Below are 16,290 nucleotides of genomic sequence, written 5' to 3'. Positions count from 1 at the left end.
TGGATAAGAAGTTCTAAAGATTCATAACTCTTTGGATGAAAATATTTCTTATCATCTTAGTCCGAATGGCTGAGGTTTTTGGCAGAAACAATAAATTCTGTTTTTTTAGATTATGGTCAAATATAACATGATTTAAGAAAGAAAGAAAAAGGCTCAAATTGAATTAAAATACACATTGACTACAGTAGTAAATAAAGATAGACATCAATAGATTTTTGGATATTAAGGATATCAAGGGACATTATGTTAACACAGGAAAATAGTACTTAAGTAGAAGACCAGCCATGATTATGATGAATGCTGGGGGATGCAGGAGGGTTCAAAAGTCTATGCCGGTATCTAACACTCACGTTCTTATGGCATGGTCAGCCCATTGGGCTTGTGTCAACTCTTTTCAAATGTGGTTAAATTAATCCTGCTCCTGGTTTTCCTCAGTAGCCTCATGGAATTATTATGGTTACACTTCAGGAAAGGCCAAAATGGGTATTTGTTCACTTTATTATGTTCATTCAGCAACTTTCAAATTTCTGATATTCATTCATTAAAGCTTAATTTTAGCCCCAGACATTGCAAACTGTATATATTACTATTTGCGCTACAAAACCTATATTTTCCAATTCCCCAACCAGTAATTAAGGTAATAATAATTTAACAATAGTAATTAAAGCAATTTACAATATTCTAGTCTTCAGTTTAATTCTATGGAGAGTTTATGACATTACAACATTTTAAATAATCATTATATTTCCAGGAAAACTTCTGGAAAATAATTATACATAAATGGCACAGCTTACGTAATGACATTTCAATAAGTGAAAACCGGAGAAGAAGCTAACTACTAACAACAAACTGTAATTGGCAGATAACAATATTTTTTCAGACACACCTTTCTAATCACAGGTCATCAATCTAGCATGTTTTTTGTCCATACAGTTCCCAGATAAAAATATTTTCTGATATACTCTTTTTGAGCTTCCAGCCGGGTACAGATGTCAATCTTAACTTACATAATCGACACCTGTACCTGGCTGGAAGCCCAAGAAGAGTTTATGCCAGGAAAGCTCTAGATCCCTTTCCAAAAATATTTTGTTTCTATAGCTAATCATAACCTGAGTTTAAACAAATAGATTTTCTGATGGATATTCTGTGAAGATTATGCTAATGATAAAAACTAGTCTGGCATCTCAGTTCATTGATTCATTTTAAAATGTCATTACAACTATATTCATAATATTTCATTCAATTCTGCCTATCCATTTTAAAACACTTAAGAAAATGATCTTGAACATTAACCATAATGATGATTCTATTAAGTGCCTGATTATAGGTCCTGATGAAGAAAATTTTGAGTAAAAAATGTACTTCATATCTGTAATTCCTATGAATCAGCTCACTGTTCACGGTGATGCAAAGCAATAAAACTATCCTGCCATTCTCGTGCTTAATTCTGACGTTCACCACTAACATTATCTTTTTTCTTTTATATTCCTAAGTCCTCCATTTTCCTCTTTCTGCTTAAAGTTATTTTTGAACAATAGAACATAATAAATAGTAGTGAATCTGAATCTTGAACCTGCTCATCCATTCATCAAGATCAAAGATGATCTATCCTACTGCCATTTTTCAGCACTATCACCATATCCCATGATTTCCTCAATGACCAGAAATTTATGGACCATTGTTCTGAATTAAATGAATGACTGAGCACTGAGGTCGAGAGTTTGAAAGATTCATCGCCCTCTGAGAAAGAAATAGCTCCTCATCTCAGCTCTAAGCTGTTAATTCTCAAAATGTGTTTCTGCAGCTAAGTTTCTCAGTCAAAAGAGCTGTCCTCTTTGTAGATAAGCTCCTTAAGAATCTTTAAGAAAGGATAATTAAGAGTTTTGCAGATTTATTTTTCTAAACACTAGTTCCATTCCCAGTCCACTCAAACCATCCTCCAATGAGTAACCTGTCATCCTTGGAACCACTCTAATGAATTTTTACTGCACTCCCTCCATACCAAGTGCATCTTGTATTAGGTAAGAACAAAACTCTATAAATTTTTCTGGGCATAGTCTCTCCAAAGCCCTTACTCCTGCAATTAGACACCCTTAGTCCTGTAATCAAAAATTTTATTTTAAAGAATATAACCCCAATCCTCCTAAATCAGCTGTTGAACCTATATGTTGCCCTTCAGTGCCATGTTACCAACAAACCTAGCTGTTCTGAATATCAACACTGACACTATAAAACAAATATTCCTATTTTACATTACCAAAGTCAGTAATTTTCTTTGCATTATATTTCATCTGCCAGATTCTTGGTATTCATTTGGTTTCTCCATATCGCAATGAGGCTTTTTCCTTCCTTCTCCATATTCACATATCCCTTTAGTACCATCAACACATGACATTCGAATCCCTCAATCAAATCATTGATCATGAATAGTGAGGACCCAAGTTCTGATCTCTACTTTTCACAGCCCAATTTGAAAATTATTTGTTTATTTCCATCCTTTTTTTCTGTCTGTCAGCTAATTATTTATCTATCAGTTATGTTGCCCCCATTGTCATGCCTTTAACCCTGTCATCCAACATCCTGTGTAGGATTTTACCAAAAGCTTTCTGAAAAGTAAAATATATCACATTCTTTGGTTCTCGTGATCACATCCGCTGATTCTCCTGATTCTACTGTACACATCTTCAAAGAACTCCAAATCAAACAAGATTTACTTTTCATAAATTATTCTTTTCAAGGTGTACTACATCTTTCATTACAGAATCCAGCATTTTCCCTTGTACTGTTGTCACAATGTAAGAACATAATTAGGACAAGTAGTGGGATCCTAACTGTCTGAAATATGACTTAAATGTTAATAAAGTTATTATGATTAGTAAATTTGCAAATGGTACAAAAAATGGTGGTGGTGTGGATAGTGTGAAGATTTGTCAGTCTACAGAAAGATAATGTTTCAAAATAAATTGAACACCTTTAGTTTAACTGAACCAATTTATGACAGCTATTATAAATGTGTGGGCACGTGGCCAAGTGGTTAAAGCATTGGACTAGTGACCTGAAGGTTGTGAGTTCGAGCTCCAGCCAAGGCAACGTGTTGTGTCCTTGAGCAAGGCACTTAATCACACATTGCTCTGCGACAACACCAGTACCAAGCTGTATGGGTTCTAATGCCTTTCCCTTGGACAACATTGGTGTCATGGAGAGGGGAGACTTGCAGCATGGGCAACTGCTGGTCTTCCATACAACCTTGCCCAGGCCTGCGCCCTGGAGAGTGTAGACCTTCCAGGCGCAGATCCATGGTCTCGCAAGACTAATGGATGCCTTTATTATAAATGGATATTCAGGTGAATTGATTTTATTGGCATTTGAGTAAAGTCAATCAAAGGCAATAATCATTACACTTTAACTGCAACGTTGTAGCATGTACAACAGATAAAATATGGAAGATACTAAATGCAAAGAATCTGCTTATATCTAGATATAATGTGTCAAATATGTACCAAACTGACTAGCCAACTATCAGCAGATAAAAAGCAGACAAGAGCATAAACAATAACTAGAGAAGACCATATAGCACCTCAAGTCTGCTGTAGAATTCTTCAGTACAAAGAACTGATCTTTTTCCTAACATCCACCTATTTCCATACATTAGCAGCCAGTAATTATATCATAGAAACATAGAAAAACAGAAATCCTACAATACAACGCAGGCCCTTCGGCCCACAATGTTGTGCCAAACAAACTTTGTAGACGCCTTGAATACACAAAGTCCACTGAGATGGAAAATTCCAAAGGTTTATAACCCTATCAGTAAAGAAATGTTCTCTTAGTTGAAATGATTGACTCTGTATCACTAGACCATGGCCCTTGTCCTTGATTGACCAATTTTTTCAAACAATCTTTAAACATTAAACCCTTTTGTCACTCTCTAAATCTTACCTGTTTCTAACAGATTATCCTTCATTCTCAACAGGGACGGTACCAACCCCAGAGAGGCGGTTACATGTCCTAAGGGGACGTTAGGGGAAATAGAAGTCATCAAGGGGCATTGAAGATTCTCGGTGGGGGGAGGGAACAGTACGCAGCACCCTAACTTGAGGCAAGCATAAGTAGAGCAGGCACTTCCAAAAAAAGGACAAGGCACTGTGACACAGGAAGAACTATAGCTCTGCAGGCAGTGAGTATTCATTGTCACAACACATCTGAAACTCAGCAATCTCATCTGACCTTACCAACCAAACAGATGTTACTGGGGATGCACAAATTAACAACCAGGGTGCCTAACAGCTCCCCTTGACACATGGCATGGAACAAGCTCATCCAATTTAACAGTTAGTAAGTCAAGTACATCCTCTCCACTTTCTCCACAGATTGAAGGAAAAAAGTTTGTGCAACAATATAGCTTTGGCCAGAATCAAATATTGAAATAGAGCCAGTGATCACGACAACCTCAAGGAGTCTTAGGTGTTCAAAGATTCTCTTTTGTAAAATATCAGCGGAGCATCAATCTACATCAAGCTGAAAATGTATATTGATGATGAAAGTATTCTGATTAGGAACATGATTTCTTGTGCAACAGATGGAGCACCACACATGACAGGTCGCCATGCTGGTTTACTACCATTTACATAAAAAAATAAATTCCAAGTTGGTTTACAATCCATTGTGTAATTCACGACCAACATCTCACAGCCAAAAACCTCAGCCAGCAACTTTTTTCCAAGCATGAATCTTGTAATATCTGCTATCAATAAAATTAAAGCTCATCCAATAAATAGCAGAACATTTCACCAGTTATGCCACAATAATGATGAAGAGTTTGAGCACTTGCTTCTTCACACCGTAGTGGGCTGGCGGTCAAAAGGCTGCTGCTTATAACGTTTCTTTGATTTTTTTTTGACGCTATTGCTAAATTTTTGCTCAAAGTCAACAAGAATTTGGGAAACAAGATTGAACTTCTATATGGAGATGTGGCATACCAATCTGATCTGTATGACAAAATGAATATTCTAAATATGAAATTACAGAGTAAAAAAATTCAATTTAATCCATGAAAAATGTGCAGTGTCTACTTCTATCGGAAAATTGGAAATATACAAGTAAAACACTGGGAGAAGAATGTTCTCACAGTTTTCCTGCATGGAAAGTATGGCACTCTCTTTCACAGATGGTGACTTTCAAGAGTACTGCTTACACTTGGAGGCACGGGAGAAAGATTTTCAGAATCAATTCAAATATTTGAATGATCTGAAAATTCCAGACTGGGTCATTAACCCATTTCTTTGCAAGATGAGCCAACAGGAAGAGAGCTTACAAGAAGAAATTATCGAAATTCAGATAAAGCAGCTAAAATGCTTTTCAAAAATGTCAGATTTTATGGTAAGTGACTACACTATCATACAAAGTTTCCTGGTCTTTGGAGAAGAGCCAAACTGCTCTTCGTTGCATTTCCACCTTCCTGCCTTGTAGAAAGAGTCCTCAGTGCAGTGAACCACATGCTCACAAAAAAACATTGTAATGCATGGAGACTTAAGGCTTTTGCTGTCCCAACTTGAACCAGATATTTTGATTCTTGCTGAAAACCATCAAGCTCAAGGATCACATTGATGTTGGAGCTGTTAAACAGCGCATAGGTACTGCATAAGCTCGGTTTAAAGACAAATAAAAATTTAAAGCAGAATAATTTTTCTCATGTTAGCATATGATAGATATGTTTTTAAATTTTGGGGGCGCCAGAAAGTATATTGTGCCTAAGAGGGGTGGTTGGCAAGTATGAAGGTGCTTTAGTGGGGCATTGGCGAGTATGAAAGTGCTTTTGGGGGGCATTGAGCTAAAAAACGGTTGGGGAACACTGGTACATGCCAATGTTTAATACTGAGATGAGGAAACAACCCCCTTTACTCTAGAATCTGTCTACTGACATTACATTATCAGATATTACAGCAAGTTGAATTTTAAATATTGTAAAGACTGGAGACTAAATTATGATGCCAGTGGTGGTCATTCTGATTAGAACCATTATAGCATGCAACTTACTGCTCCAATCTCGTGGCAAACAGACTGACATATGGTCAGATATCCAAATTATTAAGCACATTAGTACAGCTATATAGGACCTGGTCAGACCCCACTTGGAGTACCGCGCTCAGTTCTGGTCACCTCACTACAGGAAGGATGTGGAAGCTATGGAAAGCATGCAGAGGAGATTTGCAAGGATATTTCCTGGATTGGGGAGCATGTCTTATGAGAATAGGTTGAGTGAACTTGGCCTTTTCTCCCTGGAGCGACAGAGGATGAGAGGTGACCTGATAGAGGTGTACAAGATGATGAGAGGCGTACAAGATGATGAGAGGCATTGATCATGTGGATAGTCACAGGCTTTTTCCCAGGGCTGAAATGGCTAACACAAGAGGGCACTGTTTTGAGGTGCTTGGAAGTAGGTATAGAGGAGATGTCAAGGGTAAGTTTTTTTTAAACGCAGAGAGTGGTGAGTGCGTGGAATGTGCTGCTGGCAATGGTGGTGGAGGCAGATACGATAGTGTCTTTTAAGAGACTCCTGAATAGGTACATGGAGCTTAGAAAAATAGAGGGCTATGGATAACCCTTGGTAATTTCTAAAGTAAGTACATATTTGGCACAGCATTGTATGCCAAAAGGCCTGTATTGTGCTGTGTGTAGGCTTTCTATGTTTCTACATCTATCAGATATTTAAGGAATTTTAAAACATGCAACATTGTTTGACAGAAGTAAATCTCCAGTCCTACATTTAATGCCTGTTGAGCTGGTCCAAGGACAGGACCTTAAGAGTAGCACTGCAGGAAGCTGACTTGCCACAAAAACATTGTCATGTTTTCCAGCTGCAGAAAACAGGTTGATTGGCTTTCTACATTCAGCCTCATGCCTGGGTAGGGGTGGGAGCATGGTATGATTCAGAGGATACTTCACTTTTTATCTTTAGTTCCATACCTGGTCTGCTGAGTTGTTTATTCAATGCAACAGTATAGAAGAAAATAGCAAAACTGGTATTATGTCATCACATCCTGTGTGGATATACCAAGTCTTTAGTTCCTCTACTGGCCTGCACAAAACTTAAATTTGAACATATATAAAATGTCTTTAACAGAATTTTAAAGAAAATTCAACAAGAACTACAAGTTTTGGTTTCCTATTCACGGACCACAGAAGAACCAATTGATTTGCAATCAGTCATTGGTAAAACAAAACTAAAAAAACAAATTTTTAAAAAAAATAAATTTAAAAAACAAATGAAGGATCGTGTCTTTTCTGAGAACATAATGAAAACATGTAGAGTTTTTTTCTTCGAGCAGAATATCACAATATTCATCCATGCATTCAACTGTAATTGTCAGCCATAGAGAAAAAATATAAAAATAAGTTAGAACTCTTGAGCTGTTTTCTTATGGCTGTACAAAACATAAATATTTTAATTCCGTTTTAGTTATTTTAAATAAACCAATATGGTCAAATTCAGTATAAAGCAAGTGCATTTCAGAACAACAGAATGAAATTTAAGTGTTGAAAGACAACTGCTCACAATAAGACACTTCATCTAAATCATCATTCTCAATATTCTTATGTCTCCATCATCAGAAAGGACTTCTTTAAATAATTATTGCACAGATCCTCCAACAAAATCGTTGGAGATGCTGAGTGAAATGTTCCAGCTGTATTGTTATTTTATATCACAAGTTAAAGATAATAATTTCAAATGTTTGAAAATCAGCTCATGCCACCTGGAAGTCTGCACAGAATGAGAATATGTATCGAATTTAGAGATAAATAATCATAGGCCCTAAAGCAAATTAGTTTCATAAAACTTACATTATTCATGTATTCTGTGAGAAGATCTTGAAGAGCTTGTCGTACAGCATTGCACTCAGCAACAATTCTTTCTCGACGGTCATCGCGTGTACATGAAGAGTCTGCCATCAGTGCAGCCCCACTGATAATACTCTCCAGTCTCTCTTCTAAAGATGGCCTGTATCGCTGCTCACTGAAGTGCATAGGATCCAAAATTATCTTGTTCTGTAAAGATAAAACATGAAACAAAGAGGAAAAGAATTACAATATAGTGAGAACTTTTGCTATTACAGCTTCATTGAAGATCAATTGATTTCCTCTACCATGTCTATAACTTATAATGCATCTCTTCACTTTACGTATTATAAAAATGGAACATCCATTGAATCACTTTTTGGCACAGCATAAGAGAACAGCTAGCAATGGTAGGTGACCTTTAACAATTGCCATTGTGTATTTCTATTGTTATATGTCACTTTTCTTTTATCCTACAAAGCATCAGGGATTCATCAGTTTATTTTGTTGTTTTACTATAATGTAGATTGATCAACAGAGACAGATGCTAACAATTACTATAATAGTAGTAGTGCGAACACTTGAGTCGAGTATGATGTTCTCCTAAGGGAGATGTCTACTAGTATGCCCTCAGGTGGCTGTAGAGGCTGATCTGCAAAGCACATATTCTGGAGCACTGTAGGCAAGAATAGCTGAGCGTAAACACAAAATACTCTGCAGATGCTGGGTCAAAGCAACACTCACAACACGCTGGAGGAACTCAGCAGGTCAGGCAGCATCCATGGAAACGATCAGTCAACGTTTCTGGCCGAAACCTGCTGGGTTCCGGCCCGAAACGTTGACTGATCCGTTTCCACCGATGCGGCCCGACCTGCTAAGTTCCTCCAGCGTGTTGTGAGGCAAGAGCAGCTGGTAGCTGTGGTTAGTAGGTGGGTCTTTTGGTTGTACAGAGGTAACAGTGAACAACGAAATGTTGGATACAAATGTTTCTCAGATGATAACTGGAGGTCCTACCCAAACTAAGTTAAACCTATAAGGAATCATTAGGATGCTTGATTTATATCAAATTGATGAAAACCTAATTTTGGAGTATAATTAATATACAACTAAATCATAACATCAATAAACAGAGCATGGATAACACTTTGCCAGATTTTTACTGGCTCAGTTCCCACACCAGAATCACTAACTACTATCCCTACACTACTTTTACTGCCCTCCACAGCCTGGAATCCAATAACATTAAGTTAAGAGCAGTACATAATCAACAACATTACTGCATTTATGAAAATGAAGCACTTGGAGTCTCTAAAGTACTTTATGGAGCTATGGGCCTAATATCCTGGTAGAAATCAGTTTAGTAAATCTTCAGTCAACACTTCTGAACCTGCTTTAAAACTTCTTTAGATCAGAGCTCCAAATTGGATATGTATTGTCAACTGCAGTTCAGTGCTAAAAGGATTTGTACTGTACAGAGATACTGTTGCAGCAATTAAAGAAATGGTGAGAAAACATGAGAGATGGAAGTATCTGAATATCTGTGGAATGTTACCGATTTTCTATGAGGATCTTCATTATAATGAAGATAGGAAAGCAAAAGAAAGGAAATTATAGGCCAGCTAGTGAAACCTCAGTGGTTGGAAAAGTGTTGGAGTCTATTATTAAGGATGAGATTTCGGGGTACTTAGAGACTAATGATAAAGGAAGTCAAAGTCAACATGGTTTCTCTGAAGGAAAATCTTGCCTAACAAATCTGACAGAGTTCATCGAAGAAGTAACAAGCAGGTCGGACAAAAAAGAGGCAGTGGATGTCATTTAACACACATAAAAGTTGTTGGTGAATGCAGCGGGCCAGGCAGCATCTCTAGGAAGAGGTACAGTCGACGTTTCGGGCCAAGACCCTTCGTCAGGACTAACTGAAGGAAGAGCTAGTAAAAGATTTGTAAGTGGGAGGGGGAGGGGGAGATCCAAAATGATAGGAGAAGACAGGAATGGAGCTAAGAGCTGGAAAGTTGATTGGCAAAAGGGACACGAGAGGATCATGGGACGGGAGACCTAGAGAGGAAAAAAAAAGGGGGAGGGGTGAAGCCCAGAAGAGGGGCAAGGAGTATAGTGAGAGGGACAGAGGGAGAAAAAGGAGAGAGAGAAAAAGAATAAATAAATAAATGTGTGTGTGTGTGTGTGTGTGTGTGTGTTTATTTATATAAATAAATAAATAATTAACGGATGAGATACGAGGGGGAGGTGGGGCATTAACAGAACTTAGAAAAGTCAATGTTCATGCCATCAGGTTGGAGGCTACCCAGATGGAATATAAGGTGTTGTTCCTCCAACTTGAGTGTGGCTTCATCTTGACAGTAGAGGAGGCCGTGGATAGACATATCAGAATGGGAATGGGACGTGGGATTAAAATGTGTGGCCACTGGGAGATCCTGCTTTCTCTGGCGGACAGAGCGTAGGTGTTCAGCGAAACGGTCTCCCAGTCTGCGCCGGGTCTCGCCAATATATAGAAGGCCGCATCGGGAGCACCAGACGCAGTATATCATCCCAGCCGACTTACAGGTAAAGTGTCGCCTCACCTGGGAGGACTGTCTGGGGCCCTGAATGGTAGTGAGGGAGGAAGTGTAAGGGCATGTGTAGCACTTGTTCCGCTTACAAGGGTAAGTACTGGGAGAGAGATCGGTGGGAAGGGATGGGGGGGGGGAACGAATGGACAAGGGAGTCGCGGAGGAAGCGATCCCTGCAGAAAGCTGGGGGGGGAGGGAAAGATGTGTTTAGTGGTGGGATCCCATTGGATGTCATTTACTTGGATTTTCAGAAGGCGTTTGACAAGAAGCTACAAATGAGGCTGCTGAACAAGATAAAATCCTATGGCATTACAGGAAAGACATTGGCATGGATAGAGGAAAGGCTGACAGGCAGGAGGCAGCGAGTAGGAATAACGGGGGCCTCTTCTGGTTGGCTGCCAGTGACTAGTGGTGTTCCTCAAGGATCACTATTGGGACCACTACTTTTCACATTTTTTGCCTATGATTTGGACAATGGAGTTGATGGTTTTGTAGCAAAGTTTGTGGATAATACAAACATAGGTGGTAGGGCAGGTAGACCTGAGGAAGCAATGCATTTGCAGTAGGACATAGACAAATTGGAAGAATGGGCAAAAAAAGTGGCAGGTGGAATACAGTGTTGAGAAATGTACGATAATGCAATTTCATAAAAGGAACAACAGTGCAGACTACTACATAAATGGAGAAAAAGGTTCAACAGCAAAAGAGCAGAAGGACTTTGGAGTCCCCATGCAAGAGTCCCAGATGTTTAATTTATAGGTTGAGTCTGTGGTAAAGGAGGTAAATGCAATGTTGGTATTTACTTCAAAGGGAATAGAATATAAAAGCAAGGAGATAATGCTGAGGTTTTATAAGATACTAGTCAGGCCGCACTTGGGAGCATTGTCAACGGTTTTGGGCCCCCTGTCTCAGAAAGGATGTGTTATCTTTGGAAAGTCCAGAGAAGGATCACGAGGATGATTCCGGGAATGAAGGGATTAACATATGAGGAGTGTTTGGCAGCTTTGGGCCTGTACCTATTGGAATTTAGAAGAATATGAGTGATCTCATTGAAACCTACCAAATGTTGAAAGGGCTAGATAAGGTGGATGCGGCAAAGATGTTTTCTATGGTGGCAGTATCCAGAACCAGAGGGCTCAGCCTCAAAATTGTGGGGCAACCTTTCAGCACAGAGATAAGGAGGAATTTTTTTTAGCCAGAGAGTTGTGAATCTGTGGAATGCTCTGCCACAGACTGCAGTCGAGGCCAAGTCTGTGAGTATATTTAAAGCGAAGTTTGTGGCGGCCTGCACATGCAGGACTCGAACCGCCATCGGGAACTGCGGGCAGACACGCGGTAGCGCATTTGGAACTACCCGCTCGGGGCGGACCTTTCGGGGACGGTCTGACATCACGTCCGCCCTGTGGATCACAGGGGCCCATGGGAGGGGAGATTTAAGCGCGCGATTTTGAATCAGTAAAGGCATTCTGAGTTCAGCTCTCTCTGCCTCTGTGTGTTTCTTTAGTAGCGCGTTTGCACGCAACTACATTGGTGACCCCGACGTTCCAGACAGCGTCTGGAGCCGGCGACTCAGCGAGCAGCCATGAGTTCGAGCAACTCGCACAGCACGGTCTCTGTGAAGCTTCCGACTTTCTGGGCCACTCAGCTCCACGTTTGGTTCGAGCAGGCTGAGGCCCAGTTCAATATCAGAGACATTACAGCCGATGCCACGCGGTACTACTATGTTGTCAGCACAATTGATCAGGAGACGGTAGGCCAGATCATCGACTTCCTACGCCAGCCACCAATGGAGAACAGGTACACTAAGCTTAAGGCGTTCCTGATCCATACCTTCGGACTCTCCCGCCACGAAGGGGCCACGCGGCTCCTACACATGGATGGCCTGGGCGACCGCACGCCATCCGAGCTCATGAATGATATGCTGGCACTCATGGACAGCCATAAGCAGTGCCTTTTATTTGAACAGTTGTTCCTCCAGCAAATGCCAGAGGACATTCACTTCCTCCTCGCGAGTGAGGATTTCAGTGACCCATGCAGGGTCACAGCAAAGTGGAGCAGCCTCCACTGGCCTAGCCACGATCGTGCGCCCCAAAGCCCAGGCCCCGCAACCAAAGCTATCGAGATACACGGGGGAAAAAGACTAAAGTTCGGAACAATGGTGTTTCTATCACAAAAGATGGGGCTCAGGCGCGCACTGCTGCCGTCCACCATGTGCTTTTCGGGGAAATGCCAGGGCCGGCCGTTGCTAATGGCTACAACGGCTGGACACCAAAACAGCCTCCTGTACCTCTGGGACCAACACTGCAGGCGGCGCTTCCTGGTAGACACTAGGGCCGAAGACAGCATACTCCCCCGCTCGAACATGACACTCGTAACGTGGTCTCAGGCCCCGAACTCACCGCTGCAAATGGCACCGGTATCTGGACGTACGGTCTGCGAACTGTGTACTGTGTCCAGTTCTGGTCACCTCACTACAGGAAGGATGTGGAAGCACTGGAAAGGGTACAGAGGAGATTTACCAGGATGCTGCCTGGTTTAGAAAGTATGCATTATGATCAGAGATTAAGAGAGCTAGGGCTTTACTCTTTGGAGAGAAGGAGGATGAGAGGAGACATGACAGAGGTGTACAAGATAATAAGAGGAATAGATAGAGTGGGTAGCCAGCGCCTCTTCCCCAGGGCACCACTGCTCAATACAAGAGGACATGGCTTTAAGGTAAGGGGTGGGAAGTTCAAGGGGGATATTAGAGGAAGGTTTTTTACTCAGCGAGTGGTTGGTGCATGGAATGCACTGCCTGAGTCAGTGGTAGAGGCAGATACACTAGTGAGGTTTAAGAGACTACTAGACAGGCATATGGAGGAATTTAAGGTGGGGGCTTATATGGGAGGCAGGGTTTGAGGGTCAGCACATTGTGGGCCGAAGGGCCTGTACTGTGCTGTAGTATCCTATGTTCTATGTTAACTATCTCACTGCATTTCAGATCCAACCGTTCCACTTGGACTTTCACGTTGTCCGCGGTATCACAACCACTGCTAGGGGCAGATTTCCCACAAGCCAGTTGCCTCCTGGCTGACCTAAAAGGCCGGCATTTGGGCCACACTGAGACGTTCCAGACTTTCCAGCTTGGAGAAGCCAAGCTACCAGCCCTCCACCTGGATTCCGTGACCCCCTCGGGTAAAGAATTCACCAGGGTGTTGATGGAATTTCCCTCCATAGTCACCCCACAGTTCTCCATGGCTGACCCCAAGCACAGCGTGCAGCACCACATCCCCATGCAAGAACCGCTGCTGCATGCCCGAGCTCGCAGGCTACCACCCATCAAGCTCCACCTTGCCAAGGAGGAGTTCCGTAAGATGGAAGAGATGGGAATCGTACGTCGCTTAGACAGCCCATGGGCATCCCCACTGCACATGGTGCCCAAGTCCGCAGGAGGATGGAGGCCCTGCGGAGACTACAGAAGGCTCAACGACATCACAACTGCCAACAGATAACTGGTACCCCACATCCAGGACTTCACTGCGAACCTGCATGGAGCAACCATCTTCTCGAAAATCGACCTGGTTAGGGGGTACCATCAGATCCCAGTGCACCCCGACAACGTGCCCAAGACAGCCCTCATCACCCCGTTCGGCTTGTTCGAATTCCTGAGGATGCCTTTCGGTCTTAAGAATGCAGCCCAATCTTTCCAAAGGCTCATGGACTCGGTGGGACGTGGCCTAGATGTCATTTTCATTTACTTGGACGATATCCTGGCAGCCAACAGTTCGCACCAAGAGCACATGGCATATTTGCGCCAGCTCTGCCAATGCCTGAGCGACCACGGACTGGCAATCAATCTGGCGAAGTGCCAGTTCGGGCTGATGGTGATCGACTTCTTGGGCCACAGAGTCAACTGACATGGCGCAGTTCCCCTACCGGACAAGGTCCAGCCCATCCGCCAGTTCCCCAAGCCCAGCATGGTCAAGGGTCTGCAGGAGTTCGTAGGGATGGTCAACTTTTCCTCGATTCGTACCAGCGGCAGCACGCATCATGAGAACCTTGTTCAGCCTAATGGTCGTCAAGGCCAAAGAAATGGCATGGGACGCGAAGTCCACGGAGGCATTCGAGCAGACCAAGGAGGCGCTGGCAAAGGCAACCCTCCTAGTGCACCTGAGAGTCGATGTACCCATGGCACTCACAGTCCACGCTTCTGACACGGCAGTCGGTGGAGTCCTGGAGCAGCTCGTCAAGGACCAGTGGCGACCACTCGCTTTCTTCATCCAGCACTTACAGCCACCAGAGGTGAAGTACAGTGCTTTCAACAGAGTGCTAGCGCTCTACCTGGCTGCCCGGCATTTCTGGTACTTCCTCGAGGGAAGGGAGTTCACCGTGTATATGGACCACAAGCCCCTCACCTTCGCACAGGCTAAGGTATCAGACCCATGGTCGGCTCAGCAGCAGAGGCAGCTGTCCTTTATTTCAGAATTCACCACGGACATCCACCACATCGCAGGAAAGAACAACGTTGTCGCCGACACACTGTCTCGCCCCTGCCTCCACTCAGTAGGCATATCGTCCTCAGGAATAGACAACGCAGCACTGGCGGAAGCACAACGGTCAGACACTGAGATCCCGGCTTACCGCACCGCCGTTTTAGGGCTCCATTCGGAGGACGCCACCATTGGCCGGCAGCAGATCGACTCCTGTGCGACATGTCTACCGGCAAACCCTGACCCGTGGTACCAGCAGCATGGAGGCGCCGGGTGTTCAACACGCTGCACGACCTGGCCCACCCATCCATCCCGGCGTCCATCAAGCTGGTAGCGGACATATTTGTCTGGCACGGTTTGCAAAAACAGGTCGAACACTGGGCCAGGACCTGCGTACACTGCCAGACCGCCAAGGTCCAGTGGCACGTAAAGGCTCCCCTCCAGCAGTTCCAGCCGTTGCACAGGAGGTTCCAACACATCCACGTGGACATTGTCGGCCCCCTGCCAGTCTCCTAGGGCGCCAAGTATATCTTTACCATGATAGACAGGTTCACCAGATGGCTGGAAGCCGTACCGCTCGCAGACACATCCATTGAGTCCTGAGACAGGACACTCACTGCAAACAGGATCGCCAGGTTTGGCCTCCCAACGGACATCACCTCGAACAGAGGGTTTGTGGACAGCACTGGCGCAGCTCCTGAGCACCCAGCTGCAAGACACCACAACGTACCATCCCCAGTCCAACGGTTTGGTCGAGCGATTCCACCGGCATCTCAAGTCGGCCCTGATGGCGCGCCTCAGGGGCCCTAACTGGACAGATGGGCTTCCCTGGGTCCTACTGGGCTTCCACACAGCCCCCAAGGAGCACCTGGACACCTCCTCGGCGGAATTGGTCTACGGCACCCCCCTGATGGTCCCAGGCAAGTTTGTACCAGAGGCCCGAGATTCGGAAGAAACTCCAGCAGCGGTGCTAACGAGGCTGCGGGACAAGGTAGGGGCCCTGGCACCGGTCTCGACCTTCAGGCATGGTCCCACACCATCCTTCACCCCTAAAGCCCTCCGAGACTATGAGTATGTTTTTATTCACAGGGGCATGCACAGGTCACCTCTACAGCGGCCGTACGACGTACCCTTCAAGGTGATCTGGCACAACAGAACCATGTGTATCATGGAAGTGGGTGGCTGGGAAGCCTCAAACCGGCGCACTTCGACATTGAGCAACCAGTGAGGGTACCCACACCGCACCGGCAAGGCCAGCCACCCAGGCAAGCCACACAGACTGGGGACTCCACTCCCCCCATGGACGTTTCTGGGGAGGTCGGGGGGGTGTGGCGGCCCACACATGCGGGATTCGAACCGCCATCAGGAGTCACAGGCAGACACACGGTAGTGCGTTTGGAACTACCCGCTCGGGGTGG

General features: G+C 43.7%; 1 protein-coding gene across 3 annotated transcripts in view; it reads right to left on the bottom strand.

Moving 5' to 3' along the window:
* ctnna2 (catenin (cadherin-associated protein), alpha 2) overlaps positions 1-16,290 on the bottom strand; it is a 1,304,830-nt gene that overhangs the window by 1,083,533 nt on the left and 205,007 nt on the right. For all 3 annotated transcript variants that reach the window (XM_072254800.1, XM_072254802.1, XM_072254801.1), the window contains exon 7: positions 7,843-8,046. In XM_072254800.1, the coding sequence (XP_072110901.1) occupies positions 7,843-8,046 (204 nt within the window). The remainder of the gene's footprint in view (positions 1-7,842; positions 8,047-16,290) is intronic.

This window comes from Mobula birostris, chromosome 4 (genome assembly GCF_030028105.1).
Source record: "Mobula birostris isolate sMobBir1 chromosome 4, sMobBir1.hap1, whole genome shotgun sequence".
Taxonomy (NCBI): domain Eukaryota; kingdom Metazoa; phylum Chordata; class Chondrichthyes; order Myliobatiformes; family Myliobatidae; genus Mobula; species Mobula birostris.
Note: the sequence above shows the minus strand (reverse complement) of the source record. Positions and strands in the feature narration are given on the sequence as shown.